Source organism: Nesoenas mayeri, assembly GCF_963082525.1.
Source record: "Nesoenas mayeri genome assembly, chromosome: 5".
NCBI classification, from domain to species: domain Eukaryota; kingdom Metazoa; phylum Chordata; class Aves; order Columbiformes; family Columbidae; genus Nesoenas; species Nesoenas mayeri.
The window spans coordinates 42,309,225-42,333,982 of NC_137548.1; the positions used below are offsets into that span (position 1 = coordinate 42,309,225).

At 38.2% G+C, this 24,758-nt stretch overlaps 1 protein-coding gene across 1 annotated transcript in view; it reads right to left on the minus strand.

Annotated features, from left to right (window-relative positions):
• PHF21A (PHD finger protein 21A) overlaps positions 1–24,758 on the minus strand; it is a gene marked incomplete at its 3' end in the record, with an annotated part of 139,643 nt that overhangs the window by 86,278 nt on the left and 28,607 nt on the right. Inside the window, exons 2-5 of the mRNA XM_080344637.1 lie at positions 22,136–22,176; positions 17,480–17,615; positions 10,260–10,292; positions 7,111–7,176 (exon numbers count right to left, since the gene is read on the minus strand). Of these exons, the coding sequence (XP_080200763.1) occupies positions 7,111–7,176; positions 10,260–10,292; positions 17,480–17,533 (153 nt within the window). The 5' untranslated portion in view covers positions 17,534–17,615; positions 22,136–22,176. The remainder of the gene's footprint in view (positions 1–7,110; positions 7,177–10,259; positions 10,293–17,479; positions 17,616–22,135; positions 22,177–24,758) is intronic.

The window sequence follows — 24,758 nt, forward strand, 5'->3', positions numbered from 1 at the left end:
CATGCCATCTTCTCTCTAAATCACTTCCAGGAAGTGCTATCTCCTCTTTACTTGTCCACTGTCCATCACAAGGGACCCCAAGTCCACCTGTAATGGCCAGTACAACTAACAGAAAACAATTCCAAATTGGCACTACAGAAGCAATGCAATATATCACGTTCACCTCAGTCCTTATCAAAAATAAGCATGAGGAGTTGAACTGAGTGGTTCCACAATGCACTATGAGGGTGCAACACGTAAACCATATGTTGAAATAATACCTCCTAACGTTGAGCACCCTAGTCTGTCTTGCTCTTGGCACAATACCATTCAAAAATATAATCTTTACTAATAAAAACTGTTACCCCATAGCTGTACTACATTCAGTAACTCACAGTGCAAAAAAGCACAATCTCAGGAAGTGGCTTATTTTCAAATCAAGTAACAGGCAGCAGAGAACAAACAGCAAACACAAGTTTTCGCCTGTATTCTAAGCATTAGACATATATCCTCCTTCTCTTCTCCATTCAAAAATTCAACACAGCTTTCAGAAGAGCAGGGGATCAAAAACCCCAACGGAAACTAAAAATCCATAAGGCTCTGAAAAGCAGATCCTTGGATTTGATTCCCCTTCTAACACTGATAAACTTGGAATAAATGAAAATATCGTTTCTGTGGCTGCTATGTTGTGCCACTGAGTGATGCAGAACAGAGCAGAATGGATTATTTTCATTTGTTTTCACTTTAAAAATATCCTTAGTAGATTTAATCCCTTTTCCCAGTCTCCAACTAAGACACCTTTAAGGGTACTATACGAAACACCCTAAATCTCAGTCATCACAACCTGATGTTTCATCTGACTTTCCTCCAAGTATAACAAGGAAAAGGCAATACTAGGCCTTGAAATAACTACTCATATGTGAGGTTACCCAGCAAGTCAAAACATGCAGGAGCACCTAATAACCAACTCTCACCATCAGCAGGGGATTTTCAAGGAAATACTGTAGTTTAACTGCCCATTTTCTATCTACAATGCTGATTTTCAAGCAGAGCAAGCTATTTTGGAATTATGCTTTGGCTTATATGACAATGAAAGATGTCTCCAACTAGGCTCAAAGAAGTTCTAGAGCTGCATCCAAATCTGGTTTAAATACAGCATGAACTCAAAAATTTAAAGTTGAGCCAGAAAATCAGTACTAAAGGAAGGGTACCAGAAGGAAGGTGTGGAGTGCTTTTCTTCTTTTTAACGATATAACGAAATGGCCACTTACATTTCCTAAATTAAGTTACTTCAGTGCTAATGTATATTAGATCTGCAAAAATTAAGTTCTCAAACCAACAATGAGAAGCCTTGGTGGAGTTACATTGAGAGAAGAATGGGAAATTCAAGTTTAGATGGCAGTATGGGTTTAATCATGATTTGAGCATTACAAAAGGTCTGACAAAACTTAGCAATATTTCAGTCATATGCAAACTATTATAACATCAGTTTTGCAAAAGAGTTTGGGGCAAAAGAGGCAGCAGGGAGAGATGCATGCACTCTGTCTACCTACAGTCATCTGTACAACATTCAAAATGTGTTTCAGCCAATACATCTTGAGAATATGGAAGATAACTTAATGAGAAGTCATTATATTCACATTTTCACACCATAGTTGGATGCAAATAAAATAAATACCGAAGATTAAAATAGTAAGCTCATGCAGTTTTCTCAAACAAACATTCACCTTCTAAACAGGTGCTGTTCACACCAATCACAAGGTTCAAAAGGGTCTGACAAGTCACGGAGGCAGTTAACTTACTCCTCCTTATATCTGGATTGACTGGTATATTTTTGACAGGAAAAATTAGTCACTACTTCAAACCATTTAAGAAAGTAATCTACAAACAGTCAATTAAGGGAGAACGCAGAGCTAAGTATATCACTACAGGGTTTCATTATTAAAACCAAACTCTGGAAAGGTTCAAAATGGTTTTTCATATATTTTAAGACTGGTTTATAAATAGTTGGCATAAATGGATGCTTGCAGTTACATGGAAATTAGCATATCTCTACCATTCATGCCATTTACTTAGAAAAAAAGATAGGTGTTTAGTAATACGTACAGCCTGGCTAAACTACTGGAACAAACATTAAACATCACCCACCTCACGTTATTCATTACTAAACCTTCACTTGGCATATTTGCACACTTCAACATTACTGACAGAAAAGTAGCATTTTAATATGCCCTTGATGTATCTTGAGGAAAGAAGGAATCAGAAACTCCAGACAAAACTGGTAGGAGTGAGGAGCGAGTGACTTCATTCTTTATTTCCAGATTTTGAGACCTAAACCGCTCATGGTATTCATTAGGTATAACTAAAACACACAGGCATATCTTGTCTCCTTATGCAGAAGTGTTTCAGACTGCTCTTTCCTACCCATTAACTGTATTCAGTCTCCCTCCTGCTCTCTAGCTTTCCTACGCTTACTTCCCTCTCACCAAAACACAGCCTTTCACCTTCACAGAATATGGTGGAACATATTTCAGGTATAATTTTCTGATAATGTGTTCAAAAAGCCTCAATAAAAATTCACCTTTACTATGGATGACAAGCGTTCAAGAAGAACAGTCTCACAGGATGAATTTATGCACATTACCAATCTTTTCATTACTCAGTTATGGTACCCGCAATAAATATAGCAACATTAATACTTAAACCTATTCCTGACAGTTTTTGAAGACTTAAATAACAAGTTTCATTCATCAGTCTAAACCACATGTTTACATTTATTCAACTATAGAAAACGATGGTTAAATTACACCGTCATTCTTAAAAAATCTCCAAATCCCCTTTCCCCTTACTTGCTATTTAGTGTCACAGTTAAAAGGAATCTCACCCTGAACATACAGGATTTAGAACAACCTCACCTGCCTCAATTTGCTATAAACTTTAAATGCAAGCAAGAGTCACTAGACTTGCCTATTCATAATAGAGATAAGCTTGCTTTTCCTGATATTTTACAGTTTCAACTGTACTTCACAGTAAAGTATGTTAAACTTTCCCCCATAAAAAATAAAACCACAAGTATCCCTATGCTAACAACTATCGGAACACTGAACACTTTTTCCTGCGAGTGTATACAGCTCTTCAGAAAGCAAAGTAACAAAGGGATCCACTTTACTCTTTCCATGTCAAGAGCAAATGCATTAGAATACAAGTCTAGTTTTCACAAGACTTTTCTCACTGCACCTACAGTAAGAGACATTTTCATTGTATTTTCAAATACACAGGAAAGAGCCATGTGATTACTATATGCTTATTACCATCATCTTTTTGTCATAAGGTCAGAAGACTACTCCTGTAAGCTTTCTTCCACGTTTAAGACAGAACATTGCTCTGGCTTTTCCAAGAAATTGTGATAGGGACAGATGCAGAAATTTGTCTGTATTTGATACTGCTAAAAAGCGTTTGTTTGCTGCCCGCTTCTTCCTTTACATTTCTTTAGTCAAACAAACATGACCTCTTCCTTGTCACTGGAAAAAAGTACTGTTATGATACATACTCTGTGATGATGTATTTGCAAGATCATAATTTGTTTAATTAACTATGGAGGGAAAGAAGCAGAAAAAAGGTGTTACTTCAAGATTACATGCCTCCTCCCCATTTATGCATTACCTCAGTCTATCTATAGTGTCACTGGTAACAATTTCCACTCCACCCCTCCAAAGGAGAAAAAGTACATGTTGGCAAACTTCCCCAGGGAAAAGTTCAAGAATACTTTCTTTAAGTTTTTTATCATAAGAAGTATATTTAACCCAGACAAAAGCTGAGTCGTGATAGGTGATTGTGGCTAAAAGTCTACAAAATAGAACGGCAAAGGAAGACAGAATCATATCACAGCTCACTATAGAACACAAAGTGAAAGCAAGAGTGCTAAGACTATTACTTTTTGACAAAGATGTGAAAACATAATAAACAGTGCTACACAGCAACAGAATTAATTCATATTTACAACTCAAGCTTAGGTTTGGCAATTAAAACTGTTTTGTGAAAAGTTGCTCTTGACTTGTCTTTATTGACGAGAGGAGTGGGGGAAGAAAGAGGAAACCAATTTTAAAACCAACACATTCAGGTTTTCCAAACTGCAGCACTCGTACATAAATGAGAAACAAGACTGTTAAACCGGATTCACCTTATTGCCCCCAGATTAGAACAATAAGGTAAACGCAGTTTATAACTCCGTGGTAATAACATAAAGAGACTATCAGAGAAAAATAATCATCTTAAGGATTCATGTTTACTGCCCTTTAAATGCAAATTATCTTCAAATAAGTTTCTCTTTTTGAAGTTTTTCTTCCGTATGATAACACAATCAGCCTACATTGCTCTATCATCTCTCAGATGAAACAGGTAAAAGTATTTCTTTTCACCTCTTTCATATTTAAAAAAAAAAAACAACCACAACATACCTTATGCTGCAACATTTTAATCCTGCATGCACTAACGAATTTCTTTAGGTTTAAGCCTACATGCTGCACAGCCTACTTGCTTCCTTTTCGTACTTCGCCAGATCTCTTCAATTTCACAAACTTCTGAACTGAGCTGTCATTATTAATTCTCAGCAAGGAACCTAAGCCACTATGAATCACCACAGCGACTGGCAGCAAGTGTTGGCACTACTCACAATGCTTCAGAAACAGAGAGGAGTCCTGAAGCAACTAAAAGCTTTTAGTTAACCTACCACTGACTTCGTTCTTGCACGAGTCTTCATGCAACTTCATTAAATAAGAGAGCAAAGAAAAGGGTACATTAAGCTGACATAATATTTCAGAAGCCAGAAATATTTCAGTATTCTGGCTCTCTAACACCAGGGTCCCAGCCCCACACCACCAACTTCAAGTAGGGACACCCCACAGGCTGGAACTTCAGTTTTTCACACTTCATTAAAAGCCTGTCAAACAGGGACAATTATGCCTCCCATAACTGCCCGCAGTGGAGTTAAGCCATCAGAATTTATTCATTGGACATCAGACATCAAGACTACTTACTTGGCTTTAAACCAAGAGATAACACATATTGTGCTCCTCAAGAAATGCACTGCATGATATCAAACATTTATCTACTACGCAAAACTGCACATTTCTCTATGCTGTGTGAAAATTAAATTGTTGGATAAAATTGCCCCATAAAACAATTGATAATAATTATTTTTCCTAAAGAGAAATGAAAGTAAGAACAGAAAAAAGGGCTTTGTTGTAGTCTCTAAAATAATGCTCAACTCTGCATTGCTAAGCCACAGATGTCTACACAACAGATTCCTACAAATAAGAGGGAATAAACATTCCTCTGCATTAGGAAGTTGTGGCATTTTTTCTAGAATTCACATTTGCCATGACCATTGCATTTCAACAGCCAAACTACTGCAACAACACAATCATCTGGGACACTGGCAGCTCTGTGGCCCAGCAGTAGATATAACAAAACATTAAACTTTGACAATCACAGACAAGTCCACTGTTCTACTGATAATCAAAACCATAAAAATACAAAGAAGGAAAATGGATTGTAACTTCATGTTGGCTATATTTGCTGTGTGGTGGAAGTCAAGTCAGAAACTTAATTTTCAAAGTCTTTTGGAAACGTAGCTCATGTTCATCCCATGAACAAAGTGTGCTTTCAGTAATCTGAGCTGTGATTTTCAGCAGAGAAGATACAGCTGCATTTCTGGTGATGGGTAATTTAAAATACATATTAGTATAGACCACTCTGTAACATAACATTGAAGAGTTATGAATCCAAGTTCAAAAGTTACAGTAAGATATACTTACTTTTTTGTTACCTTCCACTCCCTATCTCACTGCCTGTCCCTGCTGATCATGTGAACTGGTAGTGAGTATGACAAGGCAAGCTAATTTTGAAATTACCATGGGCCTCCAGAGCTTACCAGAGAATTCGGAAGCTGCTTGCTGTGAGACATAGCCACATGCAGAGGCTCATGCTGGCTTTAGAGAATAAATCATCTTGAAGAGACACATGCTATCACATCAGCAAAACCTCAGCTTTTGTTGAATTAGGAGTCTCATTAAAAAATCATTTTCTTTATTATCCTGACATGTTCATTCCTAGACTCACTTCTCCAATAGTAAAACATACTATAATTTTTAGTAAACAAAATTTTAGTCTGCCCATTTTCTTAGGAAAGGTAATTCTCAGAACAAATACAGATAAAACAAATGCAGGTATCTAGATGTGACACCAATGCATAACTATATTCTTACCTATGCACACATTTTAAAATGTTTCCCCTCTTCAATGGTGTTATCTATTGACCTAATTTTGTTCCATTATTGACACAATAGCAATACAATTAAGGGACTGCTTAAGTCAGTTTAGTTTTTGAGGGGGGTTGCATATGAGAGGGTTTTGTGTGTGTTGCTGTTTTGTGTTTTTAAAAAAACATAAGTGAGAACTAGAACTAGTTTTGTAGATCTCTCAGTGCTACCTATGTTAAAGAACAGATGCCTCACTTATTTTTCTAGTTGCCCACAAGACATCTTCAAGTTCCACAATCTTTCTATTAAGCATTCAGTTGTAATTATTACTCACACATTAGACCTCTCAAAGAAGATTCCTACCAAATTGCAAACATAAGACAACTGTGGTATAATTTATCACGGTAAAAATGCACAACTAATTTCTAAATTGTCTCCTAGATACCCATAACTGACATAAATTTAGTTGGTCTAGACACAAAGCAAAATTCCAGCACACTCATTCAGATGCACAGTGTGGACCAACTAAGACAAAATCTAAAGATTTGCATAAACCACAATGGTCTGGTTTAGAATAAGTTTCAAGATAATAATAAAGGAAGTGAAAATTCATTCATTTCCCCAGCTCCCTTAATATAAAACATTAGTTTCAGCACAAGAAATACTGTTATAACTTCCACTGATTACACTAGTTGCTTGTTTTATAGACTCACAACAAATCATCCCCTCTTTTGGTGAAAAAAATCAAAAATCCAAAACGTCTGGTTGACCACACTTATTTTTGCACTCAAAAATTTGGCAGTTCTCTTGGAAGCTGGGAAGAGAGACATCTTTGGAACTAGGTATTAAAAACACATCTCTGTTTCCCTACCTGTTTCTCACTCAGAGCTGTGATTTTGGCTTGAAGTTCATGAAGCTGTTTCTTCAAATCAGCATTCTGATTAGAAAGAAAAAATATCTGTGAGAAAGATATTCCATTTGTTAACACAGAGAAGTAGCGGGAAGGTGGTTTTTTTTGTTTTGTTTTTGTCTAGTGTACTACAAATACAGCACCTCTGGATGTACAGCCAATAAAATTCAAGAGGCTCAACAAAGCCTTGCTTAAGTCACTGAGTGCAACAATAACCAGAGCATCTTTCCAGCACTCAGAAAGACAACCCAGTTTGGAGTGAAGATTTCATTAAAACATCCATTAGTGCTTACCATGTTATAAAGCACATTTGTACATTTCATCAAGCTTACAAATTAAACAAGAAATGTTTGTTAATATGCCTATAATAGTATCACATTGTATGTAATAGTATGCTGTAGTATTCTCACCTATGCTACTTATGCAAAGACATTATCATACATTTGATTGTATAAAGCATCAGCAAACATAGCTATTAACTCTTAATTGACACGTGTCAAATGAAGGCAAACATACCTAAGTCTTCATTTCCAGGTACATTTATGCCTTAAACTGTATTTAAGAGACTTACATTTGCCTTCACACATCATTCATATCAGCATTTTGCTTACAACAGCACTTTCTTAAGTTTAAGATTTGAAAGCTGTAAGCATCACTATAAAGATGCAGTCAGAAATTTTTTTACCAGCACTATTTAATTTTCTGCTAAAAATAAGTAAACAAATAAAGAAAGAAAAAAGAAAGAAAGAAAGAATAAATACATAAATAAATAAATAATCTGTAATCAGTTTAAAGCCTGAAAAGCTCTTCAGAAACATGACAGGGAAGTGAGCTTCCCTGCACTTTTCTTTTTCAACTTTTTTGTTCTCATTTATGCCGTAAACTCTTTACACTAGGTTATGCAGGTTTGCTGTGTTACACAAAAATATTAAAACATAGGACTAATATACCTACAGGAACTTCATACTCAGGACGACTTCCCTATTGTTATATTCCTCCATCCAATTTTGAAATACATTACAATCTCAGCTTGTAGATAGTCTTCTCCAACATACATACACAATTCTAGCAGAACCAGATCTTTTGTACATTTGTCATCCTCCCTTCTTCTAGATTTCACTTAATGCAATTTATCCCAGATTATAAAGAGCATTGGAAGCAGGGACCAGATTTACTCTTCCTGGCTCCAGGAACTTTTGGGACCCAAACAATGAGATTGAGCACACCCTCAGCAAGTTTGTGGATGACACCAAGCTGAGTGGTGCAGTTGACACACCTGAGGAACAGGATGCCATCCAGAGGGACCTGGACACACTCAAGAAGTGGGCCCATGTGAACCTCATGAGGTTCAGCAAGGCCAAGTGCAAGGTCCTGCACCTGGGTCAGGGCAACCCGTGGAATCAGTACAGGCTGGGGGATAAAGGGATTGAGAGCAGCCCTGCAGAGGAAGACTTGGGGGTACTGGTGGATGAAAGATTGGACAGGAGCCAACAATGTGAACTTGCAGCCCAGAAGGCCAGTTGTATCTTGGGCTACATCAAAAGGAATGTGGCCAGCAGGTCAAGGGAGGTGATTCTGCCCCTCTGCTCTGGTAAGACCCCACCTGGAGTCCTATGTCCAGCTCTGGAGCCCTCAGTACAGGAAAGACAAAGACCTGTTGGAGAGGGGCCAGAGGAGGCCACAGAAATGATCAGAGGGCTGGAACAGCTCTGCTGTGAGAATAGCCTGAGAGAGTTGGGATTGTTCAACCTGGAGAAGAAAAGGCTTGGGGGAGACCTTATTGTGACACTTCAGTACTTAAAAGGGGCCTAAAAGAAAGATGGGGACAGACTTCTCAGCAGGACCTGTTGCAACAGGACAAGGGGTAATGGTTTTAAACTGAAGGAGTGGAGATTCATGTTAGACATGAGGAAGAAATTTTTTACAGCAAGGGTGGTGAAACACTGGCCCATGTTGCCCAGAGAGGCAGTAGATGCCCCACCCCTGGAAGCATTTGAGGCCAGGCTGGACAGGGCTCTGAGCAACCTGATCTAGTTGAAGATGTCCATACTCACTGCAGGGGGGTTGGACTAGATGAGCTTTGAAGGTCCCTTCCAACCCAAACTATTTTACAATTCTAACTTTGCATGGCTGTTTGCAGCATGACCTGGGTTTCAGCAGATGGGAAATGAAAGCAAACTGCTCTGCAGGCTAATCGTTAGCAGAGTTGGTCAGCAAGTAAGAATAGTGGATCTTACCCAAATCCCACCAGAACAAGGAAGTTTTAGAAAGCAGATTTCCCCAATACCACCCTACACACTGCTCATCCCTCCCTGTCAGGTGTCTTAACTACTTGTCTATTACAAAAAGCTGTCTTCACTGAGCTGAGAAAAATATATGCTCAGAAAATTACATATGGGCATGGAAGCATTTAACAGTAAGCCTCAAGTGAGCGGCCTTCATGACTGTACTCAACATTTCAGACTGGTTGGAGAACTCTACAGAACTCCCCATTCAGCACACTGGAGTGCTTCATTGCTGTACAAGATAACCCAGTCAGCTTACACAGTCATTGGGAAAGGGATGACTTCTGCTGTGTCCCGTTATCCACCTTCAGTAGATCTAAAACATCCCGAGGCCAAGTGCCCACTCCTCAGACTCTACAGTGCCGAAGCTGGATACCTAAGACAGGCTGGATACCTAACACAGCCTTAAGCTACATCTTTTGCTCAGACAAAATTTCTTGGATGGAATTATCTTCTCTCTTCTTGTACAACTGTGAACCTTCTGATATTCAAAAAAGCAAATTCTAATAATGGCAGATTTTATAAAGAGCAGCTTCCAATAGAATCTGAAACTTACTGCATATTTGAACTTCACCACAGTACACAACAGTTGCTTGATTTAAACTATTAAGAATATGAGGCAAAAGGCTGCATAATAGCAAAAGTTTTGGCTTTGTTTTAAACCATCCAATAGTCATTGTTTAAAGACTTGTTCGTAGTAGCTTTCTTCTAAACACTGTATTAGCAAGGAAGAACAGGATCAACAAATATATAAAATTCTCAAGTTTCATGCACTGTTATTTCCTGTACTTTTAAGAGTAAATAATGCAATACAAAAATAGTTACCTGTGGATCTTGCTTCATTTGGGCAACCAATTTCTATAAAGAAAAAAGATGCAACAATACAATGAAGATTTTCACTACAGATCTTGTTGAACAGTTAAATATTCAAAATTTTGAAGAACATTTGTAAAAGTAAAGGATTCAGTTTACAGCATTTTAATAGCAAGGCTTAGAATCCATTTACATTTATATATATAACATTATATAATTAACGCATTCTTATTAATACAGTAAAGCTACCACACTAAACCACCACTTTTGTTCCTTCTCCTACACAGGTCTCAAACAAATGATGCCTTTTTAAGGACAATTTAAGCCAGCTGGGCAAGATAACATAATTGCTGTGTCTCCTCTAGAACTGCTGCCTTCTTTGCTTGCAGTCACAAGAAACACAAATCACAGATAACGGCTGCGGGCACAAAAGCTGTTTGTATATTCAAGAGCAGAATGTTTCAAGTACTCTGGGTCCGCCTGTGTGCTGTCTTGGCTGGTACCACATGGAAGACCCATGTTCAGAAGTATCTTTGCCACTTTTCTCCCTCAGAGGGAGATTGAGATCATTGTAGAAGAGATGCCCTCCACATCCAAGGGAAGGCAGACAGATTGTTACCATTCACTATTCTTCCTCCTTCACTTCCTTCAGGCAGCTGCAGGAGAACGCTGTCTATTACTAAGCAAAGAAAACATTACCAGGCTTTCACCCAAGAAAACCAGAGCCCAGAATGAAAAAGCAATGTAAACCAAATATTCTCAATTTATTTTTTGGTTACAGCCACGTTTATTCATCCCATTTCTTATCCCTTCCACACACGCAAAGAACAACATAAAGTCTGTACTTTCATTCCCATGTGCTCATCAGGAGCAGGAAAAGGAGTGAGAAACAGAAGGACAAAGCAAGCAAGAAAAATATGTTTAACTCTACCTGCGTTGATACCACTTAGAGAATTCAGAGTCTGTCAAGTAAAGTTAATTTAGTTTCACATCCTAAACATGGTATTCATAAAAAAAAAAAAAAGCATAACAAAAATATAATTGTGCAGATAAACCACAGGTTTACCTGCTGCATTTTCTTTCTGTAATTGTACTAGCCAATAGCAAACAGAAGCATAAGCATAATGTCTACACTGGACAAGTACGGAGTGTTGTCTCCCATCTTCCACAAATTTATATCTCTGACATCTTCAAAGATTACAGAATCAACTCGGTTGGAAAAGACCTCAGAGATCATCAAGTCCAACCCTTGGTCCAACTTCAGTCCATTTACTAGATCATGGCACTAAGTGCCATGTCCATTCTCAGTCCAGCACCTCCCTGGGCAGCCAATCCAATACCTGACCACTCTCCCTGCAAAAAATTGCTTTCTAATATCCAGCCTAAATTTCCACTGGCAGAGTTTAAGCCCATGCCCCCTTGTCCTGTTGCTGACTGCCTGGGAGAAGAGACCAATCCCCACCTGGCTATAACTTCCCTTCAGGTAGTTATAGAGAGTGATGAGGTCACCTCTAAGCCTCCTCTTCTCCAGACTAAACAAGCCCAGCTCCCTCAGCCTCTCCCCATAGGTCTTGTGTTCAAGTCCCTTCACCAGTCGTGTTGCTCTTCTCTGGACCCGCTCCAGCACTTCAATGTCTTTCCTGAACTGAGGGGCCCAGAACTGAACACAATACTCCAGGTGTGGCCTCACCAATGCAGAGTACAGGGGAAGATCACTTCCCTTGTCCTGCTGACCACGCTATTTTTGATATAGGACAGGATACCATTGGCCTTCTTGGCCACCTGGGCACACTGTTGGCTCATGTTGAGCTTCCCAGATTAGTACCCCCAGGTCCCTTTCTGCCTGACTGCTCTCCAGCCACTCTGCACCCAGCCTGGAGCGCTGCAGGGGGTTGTTGTGGCCAAAGTGCAGGACCTGGCACTTGGCCTTGTTGAACTTCATCCCAGTGAAATCAGCCCATTTTTCCAGTCTATCCAGATCCCTCTGCAGAGCCCTCCTGCCTTCCAGCAGGTCGACACTCCCTCCCAACTTGGTGTCATCAGCAAATTTGCTGCTGATGGTCTCAATCCCTTCATCTAAATCATCAATAAAGATGTTAAACAGGATTGGACCCAACACTGACCCCTGGGGGACACCACTAGTGACTGGCCGCCAGCCAGATGTAGCCCCATTCACCAGCACTCTCTGGGCCCAGCCCTCCAGCCAGTTCTTAACCCAGCGTAGAGTGCACCTGTCCAAGCCACGGGCTACCAGCTTTTGCAGGAGTATATTACGGGAGACAGTGTCAAAGGCCTTGCTCAAGTCTAGATAGACAACGTCTACAGCTTTCCCCTCATCCACCAGGTGGGTCACCTGATCATAGAAGGAGATCAGGTTGGCCAGACAGGACCTGCCCCTCCTAAACCCATGCTGGCTGGATCTGATCCCTTGTCCATCCTGAAGGCGCTGTGTGATTGCATTCAGGATGATCTGCTCTATAACCCTGCCAGGCACCGAGGTCAGGCTGACAGGCCTGTAGTTGCCAGGGTCAGCTTTGCAGCCCTTTTTGTGGATTGGGGTAACATTTGCCAATTTCCAGTCGTATGGGACCTCCCCACTGAGCCAGGACTGTTAGAAGACGGAGAGCAGCTTGGCAAGCTCTTCTGCTAGCTCCCTCATCACCCCAGGATGGATCCCGTCTGGTCCCATAGACTTGTGAGGATCCAGATGGCTCAGTAAGTCACCAACTACTTCCTCCTGGAATACAAGGGGACTATTTGGCTTCCTATCTCTGTCAACCACCTCCAGAGGCCAGTTGTCCTGAGGGCCACCTGTCTTTCTGGTGAAAACTGAGGCAAAGTAGGTATTAAGTACCTCAGCTTTCTCCTCATCTTTGTTAACTATATTTCCCTCAAAGTCCAACAGAGAATGGAGGTTTTCCTTGCCCCTCCTTTTGTTATTAACGTATTTAAAGAAGGACTTTTTATTATCCTTAACAGAATTGGCCAAATTAACTTCAAATTGCACTTTTGTTTCCCTGATTTTTTTCTGCATGATCTAGCCCTTTTTTCCACAGTCGGTAAACTCTCTTTTTATTTCTGATTTCCTTCAGAATCTCCCTGTTTAGCCAAGCCGGTTGTCTTCTCCGCTGGCTAGCCTTTCGGCACACTGGTATAGCCTGTTCCTGTGCACTCAAAACCTCCTGCTTGAAGCATGTCCAACCCTCCTGGCCTCCCCTTGTTTTTAAGCATTGTTTCCCAGGGTATGCTCTGAACTAGACTTCCGAATAGGCAAAAATCTGCCCTCCGGAAGTCCAGTGTAGAGGTTTTATTAATGGCTCTTCTTGCATCTCTGAGTATTGAAAATTCTATTATTTCATGGTCGCTATGCCCCAGGCGGCCTCCAACCACTACAGCTCCCATCAGCCCTTTTCTGTTTGTAAACAGTAGGTATAGCGGGGCCTTACCCCTGGTAGGCTCATTTACCAGCTGATGAAGGAAACTGTCCTCTATACACTCTAGGAAATTCCTAGACTGCCTCTTCTGTGCAGCATTGAGCTCCCAGCAGACATCCAGCAGGTTAAAGTCATCCACAAGAGCAAGGGCTGTCGATTTTGAGACATCCGCCAGCTGCTTGTAGAATAATTCATCTCCATCATCCTGGTCAGGCGGTCTATAACAGACACCCATGAGGATGTCAGCCTTGTTGGACTTCCCCCTGATGCTGGTCCACAGGCACTCAACCTGCAGATCATGTCTTCACTTTAATAGCTAGTAACACATTTTTCTTCCATTCATCTACCTTGTTTATTTTTTGAACTCCAGAAAACACCCAAGCTTCTGTGACAATAAGTTCCAAATGGGACCCTTATGTAAAAGGACCTCCTTTTTCTTTTGAATCTGCCTACTGATAATGCAAGCGTAAGAAGCAAAGAAGATTATGGAAAACCAGTCTTGACTCGACTCAAGAGGAGTTGGAAGTTGGACTTGATGATCCTTATGGGTCCCTTCCAACTTGAGATATTCTATGATTCTATGACTGTTTCTCTATTAATCTTCTTCCTACATTTTTTCCACACTACCTATTCCCCCATCAGTCATCACTTCGTCAGATTGAAAGTCTCCGCATGCGTGAATCATTCCATTGCTTTGTTCACTTTAGCACTCTTTCCTGTACTTCTCTAGTTCATCTCTATCATCTGGAGATGAAATTTAAAACTGCATGTGACATTCAAGTACTCTCTGTTCTGCAAGAACTCCTTCTACACTGCTAATAGCTAATTCACAGCCTGCTATTGCAAATGTAAAACTGTTTTCCCAAAGTGCATCACTTAGCATTTATCTACATTGAATATTATTGTTTCGTCATGCTGTCATCTGGTGTCATGGGAGTCACGATGCTATGGTACCCTTTGACTTTCATGCTTGTCTTATTTTCCCTCAGTGCTTTCTGCCACATCAGAGTTTCACAAGCAACAAATCTGTTAGTTTTTATACAAAGTGCTTGTACAGATAGTCATAAAACAATACAGTCAGCGATTATAAACAGTTCATGAAGTACTGCTAAATTTATGGATCACACAATACCACATCAGTCAATCATAACACAAAAAATGATGTTCTTTTGCACTCACCCAAACTGCAAGATAAATTTATGATATTTTAAAACCTACTGATCTTTTTGCTACAAAAAGGATGTTTTGTTCTTTCCACACATCAGCTTGAGGAGTCATCCACGAAGCCCAACCCTTCTGTGTGAATAGCTAAATATAACTCCTTTAACACCTCTTGTGATCAAAACTATGAAGAGCAGACTGTTTCAAAATAGCCTTAATGAAGTCAACACAGTAGCAGAATGAACTACTTAGATTTGATGTACCTCTTCTCAGAACAAGCAATATAGCTTTGACGAGGAAGACTGTTGAATATTCAAGCTGCACTCTGACAGAGCAAGCAACCTGGTCAGACTTCATTTATGGAAGATTCTTCAATCAATAAAATGAAACAAAAAAGTAGCTTTTTCTAAACAACTAAACACCTCCTTTGGGTCCTTACTGGTAATTTGAACTACAGCTTGCCAAAGCAGCAGCATGAAAGCTTCAGAGTTCTAGAGGAGAACTGGAAGAGGCAGGAAACAAGGAGCTATTCTACAGACAAAAATAGAGCCATCCTGAGCATCGTTTTCCACAGCGGTGTAAGCAGCCGCAGGTGACACGCTGCAGCAGGGAGCTGGGCGGCTTTGCTCACAGTTCAGAGCTGAACTCTGTATGCTCATGAGGCACCTCCCTACCACTTACAAGAGGACAACAACTATGACTGTCTGCAAGCTTTTTTAGAGTCCTCAGAAAAAGTAATATTAGTAAGTAAAAGATGACAAATCCTGAGCACTGCCAAAAGAAGGAATATATTGTATCTCTTTAAGTTACAAAATTCAAAGATATACAATGCAGTTCAAGCTTTCCATGTTTTTTGGTGTTTTTTTGTTTGTTTGGTTTTGTGGGAAAACCAGTTTTATTTCTATCAGTGGCCATTTGATGAGCAAACAGTAACCACTCATGCACAGTTCAATAAAAGTTTACTGAAGCACCCAACATATTGCTGCAAGTGTTATTTTCCATTGTAAATATTTAGATTCCCATAATTAAGGCTGAGAACAAGTCTAAAGTATCTTGAAGAAAAAAGATAATCTTATGATATAATGGCTTGTCTAGTTTCTCCAACAAAAAAACAAATTTAATTAAAGTTGAGTTCAGTGCAGAGCTTACTTTTAAGGAGGATTGAGAAAAGCTAGAGAAAAGAGGGTCAAAAAACCTTGAAGTTGTTTAAAAAAGAAAAAGTCTTTTGGGATGTTTTCCAGTCTTCATCCCTGTTCATCATCATCATTATGAACAGATGCTAAAGTTTATTAAAAATTCAGTTTTAACATTTGTGGTTAGCTTACACATAAAGGAGAATGACAATACACACAAGAAGTAAATGCTGTTAGACCAATACAAGTACAACTAGAATTCTTATCACCATACAGCAGATAACACTTGAAAAAATACTTACTAGCCTTAAACATTTTAATACCTGCAGCAAACTGCCATGGGTAGTTTCTGGATTTTCTTACCCCATAACAAAACTACATTGAAGTTTTAAACACAAAGGCCTTGGAGGTTCTGAGAAGAGTAAAATATCTGTCTATAGTTCTGGAAATTCATCCTCGTTTTTTTTTTTTTTTCAAGTTTTTATCCCTAGCTGAAAGTTGTATTTTGTTAAAGCAGACATAGCTTCATTTTACTAACCCATCTATCCAAGTTCTTGCACTATGCTCATCATTGCAGTAACTATTGAACAAGTCATCTAGAACACTTGTTTAGACAGGTCATTAGGTAATTTGGAAGCATTTTCCAAATTTTATATGATGGGTTACACTGATTGGTGTAACCCACCATGTATTTCTTTTACCCATTGTGTAATAGTTATGAGTTTCAGATATTCAACAAATTCTCAGAGAACTGTCTTTAGAAAAGATCTCATCAATAAATTTAACATTTCAAGATGGTAGCTACTCTGCGCTTATGGCTGTAATTTTTTTTTCCAAGGATTAATATGCATATGTCCTCTTATATTTGCTAAATCAGGTGGGGTTTGTTTGGTTGGGGTTTGTTTTTTGTTTTAATATTTATCATTTGTATTGTAACTACAACTCTACTGCCATATAGTATTGGACATGCTACCAGTAAAAATAATCAACATGTAAAAATTTCTGAGCCCAAGCACTACAACATTTTAGTTAGCAAAACTATACCATTACACGTTTAGAATGTACTGATGTAGAAGACACTCTAGAAGAGAAGCAACTGATGGGACTATGCAGCACTACGCACGCTTCACTTGGAAGTTCCACCACTGTATACTTCCATTGCCAACTGAATACTGAAGTTGGCTTCACAACACTGGAAAAATCTTCCAGACAGAAGCTGCTGAACATAGAGTTTTCAGAATGTTTTTATCACTGCTACAAAATATAGATATAAAAAAATCCCCACCCACAGCCTGATATGTAGATTTTTCACATTTGCTGAAAAACAACAGGTGGTGAGGTCAAAATGCAGAGCACAAAATTCTTAAAGTAGTTTCAAGCTTATAAAACAATTATTACTATAGTTGTAGTGCTATTACTTAATGCTACCATTAGTAGTAATACTATCAGCAATACTAATGCTGCTATTACTTAAAAGTATAAAGCAAGAAAGAATACAAATTACCTGGTGAACCTGAATTTCCACTTTCAGAGCCTCCTGTAGAGTCTGCAGCTCCATCCTCTACCTTCTCCACTTTCTCTACGAATGTCTTTGCTGATTCCAGTGCCTTTAGTTTCCGGTTTCCTCTCTAACACCAGCACTATAGAAAAATAAAGGGGTTTTTTTGGTTAGTGAGGGAAAGAAGACCACTTGAAAAGAGAAGATAACAGAGCAAAACTTCAGTAGTGAACTATATTCAACTGCAGCTTTGTAGCCTAAACACAAACGATCTTTTGAACATAAGAAAACTACAGGCTATACCAAATGCCTGCCTTGGAGTCATTTAGCCAAATTTGTTACTTCCCACATATTCCAATGTTGACATATTCGTCCCTTATCTGAGTTTGCAGGCAGCAACCTCCTACCAATATCCTATTGCAGTTGCATATTAAATTAGAAAATTTAACTACCGAGAATGTTTTAAAAATCTGTGTAGATGAGAAAATTTTCTGGAGACTAAAATTCTGTAACCCAAATAGCAATAAATTGTTAAACAGAACGTACTGCATTAACACACTTCCATGATACCAGAGCCGTTCTTAGATGGCATGGTCTGCACGCAATCTGACAGAACAACATTAATATATTAATAACCCACTACCTAAAGTTTCAGCTGAGTTAGTCATTTCAGTTGAAACCTATTTTGAAGGAGTACAAGATTGACATAACGCAGCACAAGACTTACTCACAACCATTCATTTTAAAATATTCTACCGGAATTCTACCTGTAGAACATGAGTTTACTATCTTCACTTATACTACAAATAAATTAATCCTCCCAACCTCTGATGCAGAAAAGTAATATCAGCCATACTTCTAAAACCCTTAAAAGTTGGATGAGAGATTTTTGTTCAGAAATACATTAAAAAGTATCAGCTTCTGAAACAGGATTAAGATTCCTGTCTCTATCTCATATGCCCAAATAACAATAAAACCTGCATAAAAATTGGATTAAAAAAAAAAAAAATCAATAAATACATACACATAAAAGCCATTAGAAAACATCATACGGCAACCTTTCCAGTCACTTTTCCCATCCAGACACCACATATTAAAGAACTGCAGTGTTAAAATAATTCCTATACTTGGTTTGGTTTCAAATTGCTTACAGTTATTGCACTAGTATTGTGGCCAACCCAGAGGCCTTCATAATGGGACACTGTTGTTTTCAAAAGTATATTGACAGTTTAGATTATACATGTAGGCTGTAAAAAAAAAATAAAAAATAAAAAATAATTCTTGTAAGTTAGAGAATAGTATTTTAACATTGTCTCACTACAGAAAACTGAAGTGCTGGACAAGTTTAACTCTTGAAAATAAGAAGTTAGGGGTGGGAAGTGTTTTGTTTATTTAAATTGTTTCTCTTTCTTAACAAATATGTTACAAAAAGAGAAGACTATAAAGTGGTTTTTAAAAGCATTACATTTAAACTCATTCTTTGTCAGTGCTTTCTGCTGTTTGCTCAAAGTTACTTATTTAAATTACAAAGGCCTGATCAGACTTTCTAGTCAACATATGAAGTGACCTTCTACAAGGGCCTCTCCCACATGTGACACAGAGGAGCAAAAACAGCTGCCTTTGCAGCACTACCCTCTATAAAAACGTAATTTGCATCAAGGGATACATGGAAATTACATATAATTCCCTGTTCTATTACTACAAACAGTAATGAGAAAACAGAATCCCAGATTATTACTTCCACTCTCTGACAAGAACAGCTATAGCCTGCATTAAGTCTCTACCACTGCAGTTTCAAAAGAAACCATGTGGGAGACTGGCTAAAGAAAACTGGAACCCACCACAGAGGCAAAAAGTCTTTCCTAAGCCTTGGAAATTCAATTTTGGGGAAAAGATACAGGCAGGTATGGCCATAGATTTTTTCTCAGCGCGTCTTCAATGAATGAGCACGCATTTATGATGAATCACTAGTGTCATTCTGGAAGTACATATTAACTTTGAAGTTAAGTGCAAAACAGCAGAAGAGACAGTTATCTCAACTGGGAATGTAAACAATATTCATATCTTTAATACATCTGACTGTAAAGCCCAGTACTAGTTCATGGGAAAATGACACGATACCTCTGTAAAAAAAAACATACAAAGATTAAGCAACTACTATTAATGCACACCTTAATTCGACAGATAGAAATGGTAGTATTGATGGTTTATAAATTTAATCCATCTTAACTTCATAGATGCCTTGAACAAGTGGTTGCTCAGCCTAGCCATGTTTACAGGGAGAAGATGTGAATAAATGTAACGCACTGTCTATTGAGGAACATATATTATGACAAGTAAATAAAACAATTCTAGTAACATACCAATCATTCAGTTCCAACCCAAAATATTTGTTATACTTTCAAATTTTTCTTTCATTGTATTTAAAAAGTTAACAGATTTTAAGGTTCCTTAAAATTTATTCCTTCTATATATAAATTTGAAATAGGTTCTGAGGAATTCAATTCATAAGACTAAAACTTCCAAGAAAAGGCAAGAGAGATTAACAAACATTTGACTTTTCTTCCTTTTTTGGGGGGCATAAGTTTTCTAACTCTTGACTCTTTCTACTTCCCCTCCTCTAGCATTCCCATTATAGCCTCAGAGCAACTCACTCTGCATTATCATTTACTTCTGCTTGCAAAATTATGCTGAAGCACATTTTAAACATAGGAAACAACTTCCTCTTCAAAATCTAAGCATCTGATAGATACGAGAAACTAATGCCCCTTCATCAGTGAAGGCCACACAGTAAAGAACTATCTTTTGCAATCACCTCTGCCAGCTACTGTATGTCAGCTAGTAGCACTAGTGTTCTCCATTAAAAAAAAAACAACACACCACAGAATAAGCAATTATGAGAATTTGATAAATTACAAATCAGATGCCACATATTTGGCAGGGCATTCAAGCCAAGGCATGCATCACTGCCACTTCAAAGACAAAGAAACAGGCAAAGAATAGTGAAGAGTTTATTATGAGGTCCTGAATTATTCTAAGCATCCAAATCATTGGTGGGGTGGGAGAACACATTAAATAAGATGTTCATTCAAAAAATCTGGTCAAGTTGCTGCTTTCTGAATATGAAATATACACAGTTGTTATTCAGCTGTACCCCTCTAGAACTGAAACATTCTAGAATACACACTTCCAGCTTATCTCCTCAGGCAAGAATAACAATCCAAGGTTATCCCTGTCTAAAATTCCCCTGAAGTACCTTAAACACCCAATATTAAATTAAAAAAAAGTCATAATTCCTTATATCCAACAAATCCTAGACTGCATTTTCTGTTTTATGTAGAATAATGTCTAAAAATATCTGTGAGGGCAGCTGGTTAAATACTACTAGTATTTCCCTTGAAAGCACGTATAGAACTACATAAGCAAGTGGTCACAGACATTTTCTGAGTGCAAAAATATTCAATATTTTTGAACTTACATTCTTTTAGACTGAACTTCAAGCAAAGATTTAAAAACTTAAGTCCAGTGGCGTCATAAACTACACAGAATACCACCTCTGAAGATGTATAAAACCATCCCTGGATTCATCATAAAACATACTGCATTTCCACTTCACTCTTACGACAGCAGAATTATTTTAATTAAAAAGCCTGTCGATGATTGAAATTGCATGGATGGATTGGTCTGCAAACATCCTTCATCCCATTAGTTTTTGAAGGAAAACATGCAAATGCCTTGTTCAGCGCTAGAATCAGTGATTTCGAAAAGGAAAGGAGAGGATTGTGCAGTACATGCATCTCTTGTACATCTAGACCTACTTCCAAGCCTCAACCAGAAAGAACACTGAGAGCAGGAAGTAAATTTTCCATTCCTTGGACTGATTTCAACTATTGGAGGCAGCAGTCCTCCATTCAATTTCTTGCTGGCACACATTTGCTATAAATAATCCCTTATTTCTTATGTGTTTCCTTCAAGAACTAAAATTTCATACTCAGATAACAGCAGTGCATTGGAGTGCTTAAGGTAGTAGATGTTTGTACAGTATATAAATATTCAGAAACTGAATGAAACCTTAAACTTTAAAATAATCATGTAAGTGCATTAGCACTTCTCTATTACCACCTCAATTAAACACAATCCACATCAGAACCTCTAAAATATCACAAAGCTATTTAAACTACAGCTATTTCGGAAACTGCACTAGAAACACAGCTGACAAGATCGATATATAGATATAAATATAGATATATATAAAAACAAAAGTAGGACCCACACAAACGCCATGGATGCCTGCTGTATGAAAGACTCTGAATAACTTCACATTTCAGACAGAAGTCTTTCTGCACCAAAAAATCCTTTCAAATGAATTTGTTTTTCACATTACACAGAAAAAAAAAAAATAACGTTATCATTTTTGAGTAGATGAATTTAAATGTCGACTGTACTTACAGACCCTTGGGCCCAAATCTCAGGCCTACAGAGACTTTATTTATAGGACTGGAGCTTCCATCAGTATCATTTACTTTAAGTCTTAATTTTTGAATACAAGAATAGATAGGATTTCAGTTTCAGTCAACATCAAAGTTTTCCAGGAATGGATGCCAGCTCTTCATATCATCTATTCTTAGGTAAACCATCTTAGCCCTGGGAAGAAGTACTTACCAGTTTTGAGAAAGTTATTCCCTTCAGCTCTCTACACCCTCCTACAAAAGAAAAACAACAAAACAAAGATCATTATAATCAACTTAACTACAGTTTGAAACAGAAAAAGAAAATTCAAATATTTGTAAAGTTGTGGGGGGGAGTTGTTTGGGATTTAGGGAGGACTGTTTGGGATTTTTGAGGGGTTTTGGGCATTTTTTTTTTTAAATACTGAAGATAACTATAAATTATCACTTGGAAATACAACCTCTTTTACATGGCAGGGAAAGGCAAGGAGATGTACAATTGTAATCTGGATTAAAATATAAACTATTACTATCACTACGGGAAGAAGATATTACAGATACAAGCTTTTCTAGTTCTGTACAAGGCCTGTGTTCCCCTCTCCAGGGGGAAATACCTCCTCTCCATCACATTTATTAACACCTAAATTACAAGCCTTGTCAGTTGCCACAGCTAAGTATGACAAAGTTACCCACCCCAGAGATTTGCCCCACACCTCTGCTGGAGGTTATATCAACACAACAAAGATGGTAGGGCAGGTGATGTGTCAGCACAGTCGCTAGAGCCCATATCCCAGAGTACTGATGTAAACTGAAATCAATGGCAGTTTAAGCTAATACGCCTGGTCATGAACTGTGGAGGCTGAGAAGATGCGCTGCCCATCACACTGCCACTGTCAAGAGTAGAACAGCATTTAGCAGCAGAGCAAGGTAGTACCTCTTAAATTATCCTCATATGAATCATAAAAAAAAAAAACACAAACTTGTGAGTCAGAGTCCTAAAAAGATATCTAAAATATAAACGATAACTCATTTGCTCAATTACTTTGCCTGATGCTAAAAAAAGCCTCCAAAATACTCCAATTTTCTAGTAAAATCGTAGAATATTAGCCTATTTTAAGCTTCAGCTCCACAGCTAACAAGATCTGTGCAGGTAAGTTTCTACCACACACAAGTCATCACAGAGCTGAAGTTTAAGCCTTAGCCTTATGAAGAGATACAGCAGCAGCCAGCCACAAAATCATCTCTCACTCATTGGAGATCAGCACAAGCGCAGGAGTTTACACGTACTAACCAGCAGAACCTGGGTGCTGATGAACACAAAGCACAGAACACAGGAAGCCTACTGCTGCTAGTGACCGTAGGCATCATCACTCTCCTAGTCCCAAATTTTATTGTGCATTTTGAACAACAAAATATTACAGAATATAAGCTGTTGAATTATTTTTAGAGCAATTTCAGGCTGGTTTAAATAACATCCAACTGCTAACACAGTAAGTTATGAACTGGGAAGTACAGACTGTTTTGAAGCTATATTCAAAGTAAGTGCATTTGCTCTGGGCACTACAGAATTTGAAACAATCTCACTGTTCAGGGTGCTGAAGAGACAGGTGTGATTCTCAAACTTCAGTTGTTTTCTTTTTCAATATCAAAACCTTTGCTGTTACCTCCACCTCCAAGTACCAATCAGTTACTTCACTGGTCAAAATAAAAAACAAACAAAAAAAAACCCACAAAAAACACTACAGAGGAAGCTCTTCCATCATGCAAGCATGTCCCTCTTCAACAAGCAATTACATCTCCATGCTATTAATAAAAAATAATAATAAAAAAATCTCACTGCTGTAGATGACTGACTTTAGAAAGCTAAACAAAACAGTTGGTATTACACATGTGCAAATACAGTCAGGATTTAAAAGTATTATTTTTATTTTAAAAAAAGAAATATCAGTTTACTTGTAGCACAAGTACACACATGAACTGAAAACTGTCACTTAAAAATAACAGCATAATTAACTGTTCCTTCCTTTTTTCCCCCCCATGTAGAGACTTGTCCCCATAGCAAGACTCGAGCTTCATCAAGACTGAACTATGCAGAAAAAAGCTGCACAGTTACAAACCTTTGGATTGAATTTTACCACTCTGAAGGGCTGCAACCCCAGGCTGAGAACCCAGGGGCTCCTGAGGACAAAGTTAGGAACACCGGGAGTTTAATCACAACTACACAAGCAATTGGCTATGTTACGCTGGATAAGTCACTTACAGAGGACCTAGGCAGGGAATGGAAATATAGTTGCATCCTCTTCTGTATGTAATTTACTACATGCTTTTTCTTGAATGTTTAGAACAGGTTAATGTTTGAAAGCCAAGTCTTTGGAAATACAAAATACTTTAATTCTGCCCTCATGCAAGTACAGTATTTTTACTGGCATCTGCCTCATTTAGCATCAGTTGAATAATTTCTTTTCATTCAGAGTTTTCATTTTGCATGCTTTTTTAAAATTCAACATCTGAGCTCTACTACAAATAAAGAATTGGTCTCCTCATAAGCAGCACACTAAAGAGAGCCACAGTAAAACCTGTGTCTGATACAGGTAAGCTTTCTTAAATAGGGAACTGAGACACAGAAATAAAGAACAAACATCCAAGATTGGTAACTCCAAACATCATAAACAGACCTCTATTTTCCATTGTTCTTGACTTTTTTTATAGTACAGAACAGTTTATGACCAACTACATCTGTATCTTTGGGTCTTCACAATTCTCTGCATTTTGACTACTAGGAACCAATCCAGAATAGTATTAATGAAAAAGGCACCAGATAAAATCTGCTCTGTAGA